Source organism: Centropristis striata, chromosome 3 (assembly GCF_030273125.1).
Source record: "Centropristis striata isolate RG_2023a ecotype Rhode Island chromosome 3, C.striata_1.0, whole genome shotgun sequence".
NCBI lineage: Eukaryota > Metazoa > Chordata > Actinopteri > Perciformes > Serranidae > Centropristis > Centropristis striata.
The window spans coordinates 990,918-1,009,210 of NC_081519.1; the positions used below are offsets into that span (position 1 = coordinate 990,918).

Here is an 18,293-nt window from a genome sequence, read left to right on the forward strand (position 1 = left end):
TTGGTTAATTTTACTGTATAACATAATTAATTCACCAGTGTATAAAATTTTTATTTCCTTGCATTTACTCCCTGTCTTTGGAAGGACGATAGTAAAAGTCTATTCGTTTTTGAAATGAGTACTTCCTGATTAGCAGTCGTAGCTTGTTGCTATTGCTAAAAATAGTCAAACTTGCACAAAACATCAAGCTACAAACATTATTAAGCACAAATGAACAAGTTTTAACCATAAATGTGATCAGATTTTGTACCTGGTCCACTTTTGTCTAGGGATAAGCTGTTAATTGACTTTAGCAAGGTGCTGCCATCTGGTTTTTACACTAATTGACTTAATTTTTGATTGACTTATTGTGCTTTTTTTGTGTATACTACTGAGGACAACATGTTACAGTAAATGTAATATAAATTGTTTATAGTATATGTATATATATAATTATTTATAATATTTGTATGTGACTATATTGATTATTCACATATGTATGTATATACTGACCTGTTAAGGGGTAGGACTAGATACGTTTTTTTACTTCTTCCTACCCCCTTTCGAGCTGCAGAAAGTGTCTGTTTTTTTTCAATTTTTTTTGCTTTTTTGTTTTGTTTTTTATGTACTCATCTATTAATATTTAAACTTGTTTTTTTATTGCTTGCATGTTCGAAATAAAGACAATCAATCAATAAAGCAGAATTAAGTATAAGGTCCATAAAACCTAAAATGAAATGTCCACATATGAGGACGCAGGGTCACAGGAGCTTAGAGCCACCAAATAATAATTTCCATTGGAAAAAAACACCAATTTAACAAAATAGGATGATTAATATTTGTGTCTTCTTTGTCAGGTTTTAAATTGGTGACTCGCTGGAATCCATCGTAACTAAATCCAGCTCACTAAATCCACATTCCTGCTAGAGGAGCAGAGTTTCTGAGCCATCTTTCCATTTATGAGTGACTGTGAGTTGTATTGTGGCTCAGCGTCTGGATTCAGATGGCGGTTTGGACACAGTTGTGTTAAAACCTCTCTCTCTCTCTCTCTCTCTCTCTCTCTCTCTCTCTCTCTCTCTGTCATTATTTCCTGCACAGTAGGAAAATAAAACCGGGACGAACTTTAGCCTCGTTCCTCCTCCTCTTTCTCTTTATTTTCTCTGTTCCTGTTTTTTTCTTCCCTCTCAGTTTTTCTCGATCTTTCCTCACCTCTTTCTCATTTCTTTCTCCTCTCTCTCTCTCTCCTTTTCCATCTCTCTCTCTCTCTCTCTCTCTCTCTCTCTCTCTCTCTCTGTCGTGATGTGGCGGATCAGAATGAATGAGTCAGAATATTTGGGTCACTGAACCACATGAGGAGCAAACACACAGCCAGCTACTGTACAACGCCCACACACACACACACACACACACACACACTAACTGGGCTTGGCCTGTTACAGTTTGACTTTAAAGTGACACTCCACCCAAATCTAACAATATCAAATCTCTGCCCTGTGGCCTTGGATTTTTTTTATTTTTAGTTTCCTCCTCCAGAGAGATCAGACACTAAACTTATGTCACTCACAATAAATCCCAATAAAGTTTACACAGCAGAAAAAATGATTGAGAAAATAAAAATAAAAGTGAAGCTGTTAAGATCTCCAGTTGGTTTATTCTCCACTCATTTGCATGTAGTAGCTTTAAGAAAAATGTCTCACAAATATAAAGTTTTATTACATTCTTACAACAGCAGGACACTCAGGAGAATATCAGACATACAGTCATGGAAAAAATGATTAGACCACCATTGTTTTCTTCAGTTTCTTGTTAATTTTAATGCCTGGTACAACTAAAGGTAGATTTGTTTGGACAAATATAATGATAACAACAAAAATAGCTGATAAGAGTTTCATTTAAGAGCTGATATCTAGACATTTAACATGGTTTTATTGATAATGATTTTGGTTATTGTCAAGAAAACCATGGAAAATGGATTATAGTGTTGAAAGGCTCATTGGTCATTAAAACACCTGAGCATCATGTTAGCACAGCTGGAAACTGTTTAGTGCTGATTTCAGGCTCATGAGTATCTGGAGGTAAAGTTGGAGATTTGTTCAGGTCAAAATGATCATTTTTCTACACTCCTCAGTGTCTTTACTATATTTTTGATTAATTTTCTAACTCATTTAATGAATAAAACAGTTTATTTTCATGGTAAACAACACAGACATTTTCCAGGCGACCCCAAATCTTTGAGCGCAGCGTCGGACGTATGAGGATTCATTTAAGCGGTAACGTTTTCTGGATTCTGCATATTCAGCATAAAGCTAAAGCACAACAGAAACCTCACGTTTATTTTTTGGTCTAACCCTAACACTAACCATAAAGCAACAAGAAAATAATATCCTGAGTATTACAATGACCTGATGAAGCTTATCCACTTCTTACCCCAAAAAAACTATACATGGTTGCTCATTTTATTGCTTTTTATATCATCCTTTTATTGTTTTTTATTGTTATTTTATTGGTTAATTTTAAACATATTTTTAATTATATAAAGGAGTGTTTTTATCATATGAGGGAGTTTTATAAATTTTAAGAAATAGCCTGAACCAGAGCATGTGGCAAAACGGGTTTCCTGTTTTTTTTTTTATTGTTATTTTATTGGTTTATTTTAAACATATTTTTTAAACATAGTTTTACAAATTTTAAGAAATAGCCTGAACCCTTTCTCCCCTTTAAACCCTTGGGAGCAGGAGGGATTGAAGAGGTGACAGCTGCAACTGTTATCTGGGAGAAAAGACCTTTTCCTTGAAACAGACACAAACCCAGTTCTGTTGAAGGGGAATGTATGTTTTCAGAGAAAGGTTGTGAAACAACATGGTCTCACAGGAATCCGTGGAATAGCCACGGAATCACTCAAATTTCCCTGAAACTGACACGGATTTGGCTACAATGCAAGTTAATGCCAGTCATATCCCGTGGCTATTCCAACATACAAAGTGATTATGTACATTCACTGAGTGAAGATTTAGAAAATAAAACATATATTTCTCGCTAGAAATGTGATCAAAATCCATTTTTATGCAGAAACTAAGTCAAAATATTGATTTTTTTCACTAAAAATGAGAGAATGAAGATGATATTTAGTTGTATATCACAATATTGATATAATATTCAATCCAATCCAATCCAATCCACTTTATTTGTATAGCATATTTAAACAACAAAAACATCTCCAAAGTCAGCAGTAAATAATAAGTGTATAAATCTAAAATGATGCTATAAATAAAACAATACAATCAAACAGATAAACATAGTAAAATAAATAAAAGACGTACTTAAAAGTAGTAAAATAAATAAAAGACACAGAGGACCACAAAACTCACGCAAAGTTAAAAAACCAGGGAATAAAAATGGGTCTTAAGATGATATTGATATATTTGCTCGTCTGTTTTCGCTTCATCAAAGTTAATTGTAACATTTTGTTCATCTAAAAATGTCTTGTTTAGTGTTTGGTTGAACTAAAAGACAATATAAGGAGAAGGCTGTTTATTTTTTCCACATTGCTAATAACTGAGCTCCACCCTTTCATGCAAACACAGTCACTTAAAACAAACAAACAAACAAACAAACAAACAAGATGGCAGTGGTGGAAGAAGTATTGAGATCCCTTACTTACTGTAAGTAAAAGTACTAATACACACTGTGAAATGACTCCACTACAGTAAAAGTCCTGCATTCATAACTTACTGACAAAAGTACAAAAGTATCAGAAAATGTACTTAAAGTATCAAAAGTAAAAGTGTTTTAATTTTGTAAAGATAGGACTTATTTTATCTACTTAATATATCGTTATGAGGTTTAATAAAAATTGATTCAGGTATCAAATGCAGCCTGAGCAGCAGCAGCTTTATAATGACAGATAAATACTAAATTAGACATGTAAACAAAGATAAACGCCTCAACTGATGCCAAGTTTTAGCTCCGCCTCCTCACCTTCTTTCACATATTACACGTTTTAACAAAGCGAACCGGAACACACACTGATATAAAGTGTGTGTGTGTGTGTGTGTGTGTGTGTGTGTGTGTGTGCTATCAGCCTCTCCCTGCTCTCTTTCATAAAACAACAAACTGTAATCTGTCGCTCGCTGATGAAAAGGATTTTATGGCGTTCGGAGCTGATCAGTTAGCTGCTATCAGACACACCTGACAGGTACATCCACTGGCTCACCTTGACCCACATACCTGCACACACACACACACACACACACACACACACACACACATAATGCAACACTTTACTGATTGACATTCTCCTTCAGACCCAAAAGAAAACAACGTAGCCTTCCTCCACTGTGGAAAAAAATGGGGATAAAAGTATTTTTCAGACTTTTTATGAAACTTGAAGGACGATTCTAAGATCTTTTACATTCAAAGTTTCCTGTTTTATTCCTCTAACAGTTGTTGTGAATGTTTTTTCATGATGCAACATGCTTAACTCTTGTGTAGTCTTAATATTATTTATACTTGTCTTGTCCCTAAGGGTCAAAAATGACCCACTGTTATTAAATCTCTATAATTAAGCAGTTAACCCATTGAAGCCTGGAAAGCGGATACGTCGTTTTGTAGTATTTGTATAAGCTCTCAAATACTCTTTGAATTTCATTTCTATCTGCTACAGAGGCTGAAAAATCTATTATTTAGTAGAAGCGTTGACACTTCTGTTGGATTTACAGGAAAACTTCAGGTTTTAGGGGCTGATTTTAAAATCACCAATCAGAGGTTTTACAGGAAGTTTTTCCAGGCGTTTTAGGCCTAAATGGGTTAAATTGAAGTTCAAACGTCAAATCTTATTTCCCATGAAGAAACATCCTCTCATGCATCACTAACTATAAATATCAGGGTTTCCCATCATAACAGTTCAGAAAAACTGAAGTGAAACAATGACAAACTTGAACTTCTTCTGTGGTCTTATAGACGGTACAATAAGGAAATTGGCTACAAAATACTGATACATAATATCTTTTCACATTTATTGATTCATTGTCCCCAACCACAAGGTGTATAAACAATCATAAATAAGCTTTTATCCAAATTTCAACTTGAAATATGATCATTTAGGACTTTTTTTCTCCTGTTCAACATAGTTGTGAGCCATTTTTTAACGTTAAGAAACCACACGGGTTAAATAGTTTGTATTTGTTTGGTTCAATATTTGGAATAAAAGTTAAATGCATTCAGTGGATGAGCTGCTCAAAGTGATTCGACACTAACAGCAAGGAAGAAACTGTGATTGCTGTTAATTTGGAAACATGAATCCTAACAAAGTAAGCTAAATATTAAAAGATTGTGAACTTTTTTTAACCATTTTTTCAGCCATTTTCCATGGTTTTCTTGATAATGATTTTGGTTATAATCAAGAAAACCATGATAAATGTCTAGATATCAGCTCTTAAATTAAACTCTTATCAGCTATTTTTGTTGTTATCATTATATTTGTTTAAACAAATGTACCTTTAGTTGTACCAGACATTAAAATCAACAAGAAATTGAAGAAAACAAGGGTCTAATCATTTTTTCCATTCATGTTTTTTTTCAAATTATGCAACACCTGCCAGTCAAAACCCAGGCAGCTAATCAATATTTCTTTTAAATGCAAAGGATTTTGGACTTAAAATGACAAAAGTATAACCAGTTTTGTCATCATCACCTTTAGAACAGTATTTAGTGTTTTTAAGGATCAAATAAACTGAATATGAGAAAAATATTTGAACACTGGTCGCTGTGGATGTTGAACGGACAAAGCAAACATTTTCTAGAAGGGAATTCAAAGAAACACCTACGCTAACCAGGAACAAGATAACACACACACACACACACACACACACACACACACACACACACACAGGAACACACACCTGTCTGGCACATGTCCACCTGCTCCACCTGCTCTCTGGGACACATGGACCCGGCTCGTGTTGCTCAACATTTCTACACTTTGCCCTGAGAAAACATTCACATATCTGCAGCTGGAGGATCTGCTGAGGGAGACAGGTGAGAATACCTGCAGGACAAAGTCTGCAGAGTTCTCATGGTGTCGTACGGTTGGCAAAAGTACCAATACTCAAAAAAGTATCAATACTAAAACGTTGTATCCGGATACTATACTCATTTTCAAAAGTATCGAGTATCTGAAGCTTGTTATCATAGTTGCAGTTTCTGTTTTTTTATTATAAATATTTAACCTGTGGTTCTGTTCATTTTTACATGTTGCATTTTTCTTGTTAATAAAAATATTTCTGTTAAATTTTGGGGTCTTTGTTTTTATCCTTGTGGTATCGAAAATGGTATCGAGTATCAAATATTTTCCTGAGTATCAATATCGAGTTGAAAATTTTAGTTGCACAATATGGGTAAAAAATTACCCTTTTTATTGCAACAGATCATTATATCCATTTTTCCTTTCATACTTTATGAAGAAAAATAGTTTTTGTATTATTCAGTTATTAAGTTCAAGTTTACACACATGGGTCTAAAATGACCTTGTGCATTAGAAGCGTAGTGATACGAAAAGTGATTCACTAAATGAACAATGTGAGTATATGTGTAGCTATGTTTGTCTTATTTTGAAGGTTTAACTTTGAAAGAGTTGTTAGAACCACCAGATTACATTAGAAAATCACATATTTTAACATTTGAGACTTATTAGAGCCACCAAATAATAATTTCCATTGGAAAAACACCAATTTAACAAAATCTCTCAACTCAACTCAACTGATCAGTTTTTTAGCACATAAGCATTCAAACCTATTGATCATGGACTAAATTATATTGTATTTATGTATTTTTGTGAAGAGATTTGTAACTACAGTAAGAGTTTTTTGTTTGCTTCACTATATTGTTTTCATGCATTAGCTTCTGTTCTCTTATATAAATGGAATAATCATAAATTTATCTTCATAATTACTCTGTAACTCAGTGGTTGTGTGTGTGTGTTCTTGTACTTCCTACATAGTGAGGACCAGAACACGTTTTTAACCAACAGAGTGAGGACATTTTTACAAAGTGAGGACATTTCAGCCGGTCCTCACTTCTTTAAAGGCTTTTTTGAGATTTCAGACTTTGTTTTAAGGGTTAAAGGTTACATGATAATGATAATTAACTGAAACTGTATTGTGTGGTTACAAAACTAACTAAAATTATAGTGAAAATGTCCTTCGTTTTCCTCTTTGTCAACTTTTTTCATACATAATGAAGATGGATCAGACAAAGGAAACAAAGGCAAAATTTACTGTGACCTCTTTTAATCTCCCACCCAACAAATACCCCATTACAAAACACTACAACTAATAAAAACTAAACTAAAACTAAAGCATTAAGAAAAAAAATACTAAACTAAAACAGATAAAAACTAAAACTAGCAAACTCACTCTAAAAAACTCATTAAAACTAACTGACTTTGAAAACAAAAAATCACAACGAAATTAAAACTAAAACTAATGAAAAATCCAAAATTATAACCTTGTTAGGGAATTTACTATTCCAATGAGGGTCCTCACAAAGATAGAAGTACAAGAATGTGTGTGTGTGTGTGTGTGTGTTCTTGTACTTCCTACGTAGTGAGGACCAGAACACGTTTTTAACCAACAGAGTGAGGACATTTTTGTGAAGTGAGGACATTTCGGCCGGTCCTCAATTCTTTAAAGGCTTTTTTGAGATTTCAGACTTTGTTTTAGGGTTAGGGTTGGGCATTTAGTTGTGATGGTTAGGGTTAGGATTAGGGGATTCACTTTTAGAATGAGGGTCCTCACAAAGATAGAAGCACAAGGATGTGTGTGTGTGTGTGTGCATGCAATAAAACCAGGCAGGCTTCCAAAACTCTCAATTCATTCTTTAATTACATCAATATTAAAAAAAGAAAAACAAAAAGTGCTGCTCGGTAAAGAATAACATTTCATTTCAATCCTCAAAAAATAACAAAAAATAAGGGAAAAAAAGACTAAAATAATTTATGATACAATAACAAAAATATTTACATTTTTTTTTAAATCTGTACAATATTTAAAACCAGAAAAAAAAAAAATATTACAGGCCAGACTGCAGCCAGGTGGAGGTAGGTTTCATCATGCTAACAGAAATCATCGTGCTGTCTGGTTAAAGCCTCTTCACTTCACCAGGCAGATCTTTGCAACTGGGAACCGCCACGAGAAGTTAAAAACATTAAAAACTGGAGACGTTTGGAACAAAAAAACAACTAAAAGCTTCCCTGAAAAGTAAAATTAAACATGTTGGAAGCAGACGAGGTTTTAACCAGACAGCAACATAATCAATAAAGGAAACAAGAAGTCCTGAACAGAACGCATTTCAAGGCAGAACAGGTTTTTTTTTTTTTACCGCAAAACACCGAAACACCTCTATCGTCATCATTCCTACCAACCAGGGTGCGTTCAAGTACACTCCGTCTGAACGAGGAAGAACTCTATTATTAAAGAACAGGATGCATTTTAAGACATTTGACACATAAAAGCAAATCTGTGCCATTTGCACATTTCATGACAAACAGCACATTAAATGGATAACATTGGCAATAATTGATATTTAGGATAAAATGGCATTCAGTTAAACATTCAACCCCATTATTAATATTTCAAATATTTCAAATCCAGCCCCAAAGTACGAGTTCGACAACAAGACACCTCATAGTAAACGGATACGACAGGCTCCTGGTGAACACGTACACAAATTAGTTCTTTAAATATTACTTGGTTTCTCTGCGACTCTTTTGTGCCCATATAATAAAAAAATAAGTGGGCGAGGCCGCCGGGCGTCTAAAAACATGTTGGGAATGTTGGTCAGTGGTCGTCATTCATGTAAAACATACATGGATCAAGCTTATTTGGAAATATTTCTCATCGTGAGTCAGCTTCAGACCTTTTTTCTCACATCTGAATATTGAAGGTCGTCATGGTAACGTGACGAAGCTCGACAGCGCCAATCATTTTAAATGTCGAGCGTAAAAAAATTTAAAAAATGTCACTGAATAATCAGCAGTTTCTAAAAAAGTTTGACTGATGGCCACTGACGAATGAATCACAACGACATTTAAACAATCTCAGGGTTCTCCTGGATTAAAAAAAATGGTAAAAATGGTAAAAATGGTGACCGTTTGTTTCTAAATTTACACTTAAAGTTGCCGCTCTATGAGCAATGGAACTAAATATCACAGTATTGCTGCTGCTGCAGCTTCCCCCAACTAGAACCTTTTATTAAATATTAATATTACGTTCGGCAGGACGCCATCGGTCCTTCTCGCCGTTATCCGGACATGCAAGTATTAAATGTTCTGCAGAAAATAAAAGGTTTTCCGTCGCGACTTTGGCTGATTTGCTACGGCAGCGCGGCTCAGAGTCCAGTTCTCTTCCCGGTCCGGTCTCCTCAGAACCTGAATGCTGTGTAATATGGCTACCTTTGAGTTTACGACAAATACTTAATAATACACAAAGTAATTTTCCACTTATTTCAACTCGAGAAAACTCACACACATACTGTGAAGAGACCGGGCCGGAGGGGGACTGGACCGGAGCCGAGCCTTGTTCTGTGTACAGAATCAAACCTGCTCTATACAGTTATACAGTACTGTCATTGACACATTAACCTGATAACAGAGTGGTGTTGGGCCCCAAGGGGCCGCCTGAGGCCAAACAGGCCTGAAAGCACACTGAACAACATGTTTTATGGTCAAAAATCTGGAATTTAACCGGCGAAGAAGTCGCAGTTGACCAAATAAGTTGGAAGCCAGCATCAATACCTGTCAGAGTGGAGGGATCACTGGTTAGTATGGCTATAAGACATCCTGAAAACACAATATTCATTCAAGTTTCATTCAACTACTCAGCTGACGAGGCTTTATTCCACTTATTTGGGCAACAAACTGCCTTCTTCTGCATCAAGATTCCCCCGAAATGGGACGAAATAAAAGCAAACGATTAAACAAAAAAGATGGTGTCCTTGTTTTTCAGTGTGCATTCAGCCAAGTTTAATAAGAAAAATAATAATAATAATAATAAATCTGCTCGCTCCGTCCTCGTTTCACCTTTTAAAAACATCATCCTACTCTCTACAACAGTCAGCAGTCAAGGCATGAGAATGGAAACTTCTGAGGCAATGTTGAGTTTGTTTGTCCGGTTCTGTTGCTACCAGATAGTCCTTGAAATGTCAAAACTTTGTGCGCTCTTTTTCAGCATGACACACCGTCCTTTAGCCCCGCCCCCCCCTCTTAGTCTTTGTACAGAGTCTCTTCTCTCATTGGCTGCTGGACATTAGCTGCGGAGCTGCTCCAGCCGGGCCTTCAGCTCCTCCTGCTTGCTCCTCAGTTTGTCCCTCTTTGACTGCAGCTTGTGGCTCTCCTGCTCCAGGCGGTTGATGCAATCCCTCGCCTTCTTCAGGATCACCACCTTGGACGCCTTGTCGTTGTGCGACAGCTCCGGCACGTTGTCTCGCAGGTGCACGAAGCAGTTCTTCAGCTCGTTGCGCCGCTGCCGCTCCATCACGTTGTGCGTCCGCCGCCGCTCCTCCTCGTCCTCCGTCTCCGTGGAGTTCCTGGACGAGTGGCTGCTGCTGCTGTGGTGGTGACTGTGGTGGTGGTGGTGGTAGCGCGACGAGGACGACGACGAGGAGGAGGAAGAGGAGCTGCGGGACGAGGAGTGGTGGTAGCGCGAGGAGCCGTCGCTCCCTCGCGAGCGCTTGTTGGACGAAGAGGACGAAGGCGGCGGCGAGGCGGGACACGGCGCCGCGTAGTTGTGCTGCAGCTGGATCTCAAAGTGGTGGCGCTGCAGGACTCGCTGCTCCTCTTCCTGCTTCTGCTGGCGGTCGGCCAATGAGGGCGTGGGGGAGGGGCTAGAGGAGCAGCGCACCACGGTGACCACGTCGATCTCCTCCTCTGTTGGAGAGACGAGAGGAAAGAAGAGAAGAAGAGTTAGAGACGCTTTCTGGCACAACCTGGTTGTTCTGACCTCTCGTAGGAACTTTATCTGCCCTGTGATGACGTCACCGCATCCCAACGGAGCGCTGACACCAAAAACACCAGTGTAGACACTGTACACACACACACACACACACACACACACACACACACACACACACACACAGTAGTGAGATGTTCTACTGTAAACAGCCATAAACGTGCAGCAGCTTCCAACTGTTTGATGAGTGAAGCGTCTCCAGATTACAGCAACAGATCAACGTATAAACAATAGTTACGTTTTTTTCAAAAAATGTATAATTATGTATTCCAAGTCAAATTGAAGCATGAAAGCCATTTAGTGTAAAAAATAAATAAATGAATAAAAAATGAATGGGTTTTGTTTTTTTAAAATAACCCAACAACCTAAAAATACAACAAGTTGTTGTTTATTAACCATATTTTCACAATAAGTGATTCAATAACTGCCAGCCTGCTGCTTCCTCTCTGCTCGAGGGCTCCAGTCGGTAAAATGACTCATTACGAGTTAATGGATGGAGCAGAGCATGACTCACTAGTATACACACACACACCACACACACCACACACACACTCATGTCAATTATCCCTCCTAAAACCACTCATCCACTGGTGTCAGTCGACGCTGAGCCCTCCCCGCTACAACAACATCCTTGAGTCATAAAGCAGCAGCAGATTACAGGTGGGCGGCCGGCGTCCTGATAAGCCCAGAGCAAAGAACAATTTGTGGCTCAGTGCCACTAAACATTAACTGATTATCAATGAAACGCCAGTGAAGCTGCTCCGGCTGAGGAGTGTTCAGACTGATAAGAGACACAATGGCGAGCCAGAAGTTAGATAAAAAGAGAAAACTTTCTAAAAAAATAAGATTAAAGTGTCTAAAAGATGGAAAACGTTCTAAAAAAAGGCATCATTTTGTTCAAAAACCAAGCCCAAGTCCCAAATCCTGAGTGCAGAATGAGGTTTGAACTCACCAGAGTCGCTGGAGGAGTAGGTGGAGAGCTCCCCGCCGGTGGATCCGTAGTCTGATGTGGCCTCGCTGGGCTTCTGAGTGTCCATCAGGTTCTGGCAGTCCAGCGTGGAGCCGGCGATCTCCTCGAAGATGCTGGTGTTGATGTCGGAGAGCAGCGGGCTGGAGCCCAGCACCGAGGACACCAGCTTCTCCTCCAGGCTCTTGTCCCCGGCCAGGCACTGCCACGGCCAGTCCTCGCCGCCCTCCTCCAGCGGCGAGCACGGCTGGCTGGGCTCGCCGTCCTTCTCGCCGGCGCCGTCCGAGTGGAAGAAGTCGCAGTTCCAGTTGAGCTGCATGTCGTGGTCCTCCAGCAGGATGTCGGACACGTAGCTCAGCTGGTCCTCCTTGGAGAGCGGCTTGCTGCCGCCCAGCCCGCTCTTCATCGGCGGCGACTGGGGCGGCGTCGGCAGCGCCTGGAGGTCCTTCATCAGACTCTGACAGAACTCGTCGTCAAACAGCAGCGGCTCCGAGTAAAGCCAGTCCTGCGACTGAGAGAAGCTTTGCAACATGTTTGCTTGCAGAATCTGGAGAAAAGCGATAAAAAAAACAAAAAAAACAAACAAAATGAGAGGAGGTAGAGAGGTTTAACTCCAGAGGAACTGAGCCAGTAGTGTGTTTAGAGCAGCTCCGTGTCAGTAAATCCAGCAGCAGCAACACGTGTTGTAGTGAAAGTTTAAACCCGTTTCTCCAGACTGAGCCCCCGACCAGCAGCGAGCCACCTTTTATCTGTGTTTACATCACTGAAGCCCCGCCCACGGCTCCCCAGGGAGGCCTTAAAAAAAAAGACGAAAAAAAAAAAAATCACCCAAAAACTTTAACACCCTCCCTCCCCATGACATCATAGGAACAGCTGGGAGAGACCGGGGCTGATACTTAACACCTCTTTCCACAATTTACATTTTTTTTCCTCCTCAGAAAGTTATTAAAACCCTAAATGGTGCCCCAGCTGCCTGCTGACACACAAAACAAAAACCTTGAGAGAGAAAAGATGGGCCGTCTTTTGTTTCTTTTCCTTTTGTTACTCAACACTTAAAACCCTTCAGCTACCGTTTCACATACATGACCCTCAGCTTCCCTGCAGGAAATCAAGACACTTTCACAACTCCTTTTCAAATTACTAAACCTACTTTTCTCTCTCTCAGCACAAAGAACCACCCAGAGGATCATGCATGAGAAAATGTAACCGGCTGCTTTCCTGCCACCAGAAGCAAACCATTCATTAAAAAGGCAAATAAATCAAAATGCAATAAAATCAATGAGATATAAGTGGAATAGACTGGCGTTACTGGGCGAGGGGAAGCCCTGAGAGTTGTCTCTGGGCTCTTATGGTATGTGCATGTATAGCAGGCTGTGTGGGAGAACAAAGCAGCAGTGTGTGTGTGCTGCAGACAGAGTTAAAGGCTGCCTTTCTTCACCATCACAGCCTGAGAAACCTGAGCCACGGCTCCAACACAGGCCAGTCTGAGCCGTGACAAGACCAGCAAAATAATCATTAATATCATTAAATCATAAATAGTGTTTATGCTGACATTTCCCCCCACTCAACGTGACACCAACCGACTGTTTCTTGCACATGAATGCGTGCCAGTGTCGACAACTACCGGCGAGAAAGTACAAACTGTTCACCAAGTGAAGCATCTAGAAATGAACATTTTCTCAATGAGGATTTGAATGCAGATTGGTTTTGCATGCTCCAGCTCCAGACTGCCTTTATAATACAACTGAACACCATGTGCTGATGCTATTAAATCACATTTAGACACACATTTACTAAAAACACAAATGTGCATCAGATTATTCCACTTCTGCGTGCATGAAATCAAGCAATGTCGTTTAAAAATACGAGTGTTAAAGCAGCTGTATAAAGGTTAAAGCAGCTGTACGGGTCCTTTAAACCCCGCATGGGCTCAGCTACTTCTTTTTTTTTTTTTTTTTAAACTTTATTGAAAGTCAAGTATTACAAACAGTAAAAACCACAGAACATTAATACAAAACATAAACAATGCCAGGGGGTGACAGTGTATAAAATAATGATGAATCAGTTATTAAGCATGTTATAAAGCGTGCATAGCTCTAGCTGGTGGTTTTTATGGCTTTTCTGTTTGTTGAAGGTTGGATTGTTGTAATGATCTGTTCTGTGTGTTTGAGTTCTTCTCAAAAATTAAAAAAGATGGTTTGTAATAAGAATTTGGATTTGTGTATATGATATTTTGCAAGCAGAATAATCAGGTTGATAATGAAAAAATAATATTTGTTGCTGTAGGATAGGAGAGGAACCCAGACAGAACATTTATATATTTAATAGAGACACCAGATATAATATTCTGGGATATTAATGTATTGACATCTTGTCAGAAATCAGATAGAAATGAACAAATGACAAATATCTCCTCCACACTGTTTGCAGAATAAGCAGCTGTCTAATTCAACATTTAACAATTACAACAAAGAAAATGCACAAACACACACATAATAAAAAAATAAAAAAGCACCGTGCAGCCATGCTGGTGTAAATGTGTAAATGAGTGTATGAACCACATGTCTTACCTTTAACTGTCCGTGCAAGAAGAAGAAGAAGAAGAAGAAGGGTTTAAAAAATGAAGAAAAGCTTCAGGAAACGTCCGAAATATCCGAGTAAAGTCCAGCACAGCGAGGCAGGAGAGAGACTGGGAGCTATCTGTCCGACTGGGATTTTCTGCGTGTGAAGTTAAAGTTGTAGCAGGGCAGCATGGTGTAAGCTCACCTGTCAGACCTTCTCACCTCCGCTACCAGCAGACAGAGTGGGTGTGGCCGTCGGGCTCGCTCGCTTTATATGTCTGCGCGCCGCCGGTGTCCTTCCGCCGCCGCCAAAATCGCGCCAAAACGCTAAAAACCACAAAATGTCACTAATATCAATCACACATATGGTGTTATTTATCCCAATCGGCTCCTGTTTCCATTTAGCTCTGGCGGGAAAAACAAACGCAAAGCCGAGTCTGGTTATTTTCGCAGTGAAGTCGCGCACTAGGTCGTCTCGCCGGCGGAGGGATACGACGCGGGCTGGGTTTCCAGGAAAATGGTGGCGGTAAAAGTTAGGACAGAAACACACGTGGATTGTGAGGAGAAGCCGGGTGTCTTACTGCCTGTCTGTCTGTCTGTCTGTCTGTCTGCCTGTCTGTCGGTCAACCTCAAGAACGAGCGAATACAATTAAAAACTATTATAATGTTATTTATGACGTATTTATAAAGAGAAATGACACCGTACGTGATGCATTCAGGGTCTTTAATCCGCACTTTAGATGCATTTTATTCGTTGCACACACATAATAAAAAAAAGCAACTTCCACAGCTGTTAGTGGGGAATGCAGTGGGTGGGATTGTTAGGGTATGTTGGTTGGGGGCAGGGAGTTTACTCTGCTGCTGTACCTTTAACTGTAGTAGGCTATGAGAGACAGACAGGCAGGCAGGCAGCAGGTAGACAGGCAGGCAGGCAGGCAGGCGGACTGCTTTCAGAGCCACGTTGTCCTCTAAATCCAAAACTCTTGCTGGGTGTTTCACCATCCCTGCATCCATCTGCAGCTCCTCCTACTACTGTTACTACCACTACGACCAGAAACCTTCTCTAACTGTCATGCACGGAGTTTTAAAGCAGAACACTAACCTACTGCACTACTTTCTGACACTTTATACAAGTTTACTCACTGCCACACTGCTGCACATGTGCATATTATTTCATCTTATGGAATTATACTTTTATGGCATATTTTTAAGTGTTTACATTAAGAGCATTTTTAATTATTTTTTGCACATTTTTGAAAAATGCAAAAATGAATTAATCACTTGCACAGACAATCCACGTGGAAATAAAACAGAAGATAAAATGCAAAAAATAAATAAACAAATAAATAAATACTACTATTATACGGTAGTAAGTGGGTGAAAGGACGGTGCATTGGGATGAATGAACTCCAAACAGCCCCACTCAGATACCGCAGCCCTCCCTCCTCCTCCTCCTCCTCCTCCTCCGCCCCATGTCGCTCTCCTCCACCGTCTACGGCTCCTCCCGTGCGCTGCACGTTACATAACGGACAAGGACTCGCCGGTACACGTGCAGACAAGTCGGCCAATCAGAGCGCGAGTTAGCGTCGGTTCACGTGAGTCCTCAGCGAGCTCCAAGGGATCTTGTAACAGGATCTCTCAGTGTTTCATAGCGACATGCATTAATTTATACCCAGCTCTTTAAATACGCACACACCTATTGGATATGGTCACATAGGAAGGTCCAGTTGGTGCTCATTTAACAGCCGAAGTGACAAAAATATCAATAAAACGACAGACATTACACAGTTTTTATGTTTTTTTTATCCATTCTTGCAACAATCACAGCTAATTTGGTTTAAAAATTGTAAAAAAAAAATATGCATGAGGTCTGGTCCACGCACAGCAGAAAAACCTGGTAAATTAAGTTGAATTACAGCCCATACATGTAAATAAACAGCTCCTGCATGTTTACTGTTGTTCATGCATGCCCTTTCTGCAGGCAATCTGAACTTCTAGGGATAATAACAGCCTTTTTTGGGGGAGTCTGTCACATGGAAACTATTTCTGCTAAGTGTACATGCTGTCCACATTTCCACAAACAGTGCAGGATAATAATCCTACAAAGAAATATAAGAAAAAAACTGCTATTCCACGTTTGGAGGACGGGTTTGTGTGTGCAGCAGCTGATGTAGGGCGGATCACAGCAGCAGAATAGAACATTCTGCACACAAAGAAGGAGGAGAGCTGCAGAATAAGTGGGTTAATGTGCCACCTACAGGCCGCCTGGCAGACTGACTGGCTGGCTGGCTGACTGGCTGGCTGGCTGGCCTGCTTTCAGCTCTGAATACTAAACCTCTTGGCTGGCGCTCTGACTCACTGGTTTAATTTGTGACTAACTGGTCAATTCTGGGATTTCCGCAATGTTTCACATAAATCTCATGCAAAACAGACCTTTAGAGAGCGTGAATCATCCAAATGTTTTACTTTGGTTAAACTCACAGTGGAGTTGATTGTGAGAACGTTTTTTTTCATCTGCTGAGTTTAGTTACACGTGATACAGTTAAAATTAAAAGTTAAAATTGCTCCTCACAGTCTTCATTATGAGTTTTTTAAAGGTTTTTTTTTAGTTTATTAACAAACTCTCAAGCATGTGATGTGTTTGGTTGAACAGAAATCTTTCGTTATTACAGACAAACAGCATCTCAGATGAGTTTTTGTGCTTGAAAGCTAAAGTTTACCATGCTGATGATGATGATGATGATGATGATGATGATGATGGACATCCACCTTTATCCCTACACCCCACAGGAGTCTTTACACATTAGCTGCCAGATACTATAGAAAGCAGCTCTTTTTTTAACACGTCTTGAATACAGTCATGGAAAAAATGATTACACCATTGTTTTCTTCAATTTCCTGTTCATTTTTAATGCCTGGTACAACTAAATATACATTTGTTTTGACAAATATAATGATAACAAAAAAAATAGCTGATAAGAGTTTAATTTCAGAGCTGATATCTAGACATTTAACATGGTTTTCTTGATAATAACCGAAATCATAATCAAGAAAACCATGGAAAATGCTGCTTTTGAATAATGATCCAACATCACAGTTCTTAGAGTTTAGAGTTATTGTACAGAAGACTCTTATGAAACCCATCTGTGGACTATGAAATGCAACTTGCAAAGCAGCATTATTGTTTATTGACGTACAGTAGGTGCAGGCAACTGAATAAAATATGCATAAAATGTTTTGTATCAAAACATTTTAATTGGTGCAGATGTTTGAGGTGAAGCTCCTTGTTGTTGTCAGACACATTTCAAAACAACATTTCTTCTGTTTATGAGCAGAGGAACACTTTGTGAGGAGCAGAACAAAAGGAAAAACTAGTATGTTAGTCATTTCTTTAGTGATAGAACCAGTTACAAACTGCCCACACTGCTAATGATGTTAGATAATTTATCTTGTTTTAAGAGTTAATTTCTTATTTTAAGTGTTCAACATGCTTATTTCTAGATTTAATAATCGTAATTAATAAATCTTGTCAAGGTAAATTATCTGTCCATGCAGCAAGATCATTTCCCTCAGATTTACTGTTTGATCTGGTTTTAGACACTCCTTTTTTGCAGTAAAGTCTACTGGAATAATAAAGCTCTGAGTTTATGAGTTCCTCCAATCCAACTATTCTCAACCTTGGGGTCGGGACCCCAATTGGGGTCTCGAGATGATTTCTGGGGGTCGCCAAATCATTTTGGAAGTCAGCTCTGTCTCCACTGTGTTAAAGTGTTCATGTGTTTT

At 39.1% G+C, this 18,293-nt stretch overlaps 1 protein-coding gene across 1 annotated transcript; it reads right to left on the minus strand.

Annotated features, from left to right (window-relative positions):
• Positions 1-8,297: 8,297 nt before the first annotated feature.
• Positions 8,298-14,744, minus strand: mych (myelocytomatosis oncogene homolog). Its single transcript, XM_059329978.1, has 3 exons — positions 14,520-14,744; positions 11,935-12,496; positions 8,298-10,900 (listed from the first exon to the last, which is right to left on the minus strand). Exons 2-3 carry the CDS (start codon positions 12,479-12,481, stop codon positions 10,281-10,283), a joined length of 1,167 nt encoding a protein of 388 aa, XP_059185961.1. The 5' UTR covers positions 12,482-12,496; positions 14,520-14,744; the 3' UTR covers positions 8,298-10,280.
• Between the last annotated feature and the right edge of the window lie 3,549 nt (positions 14,745-18,293).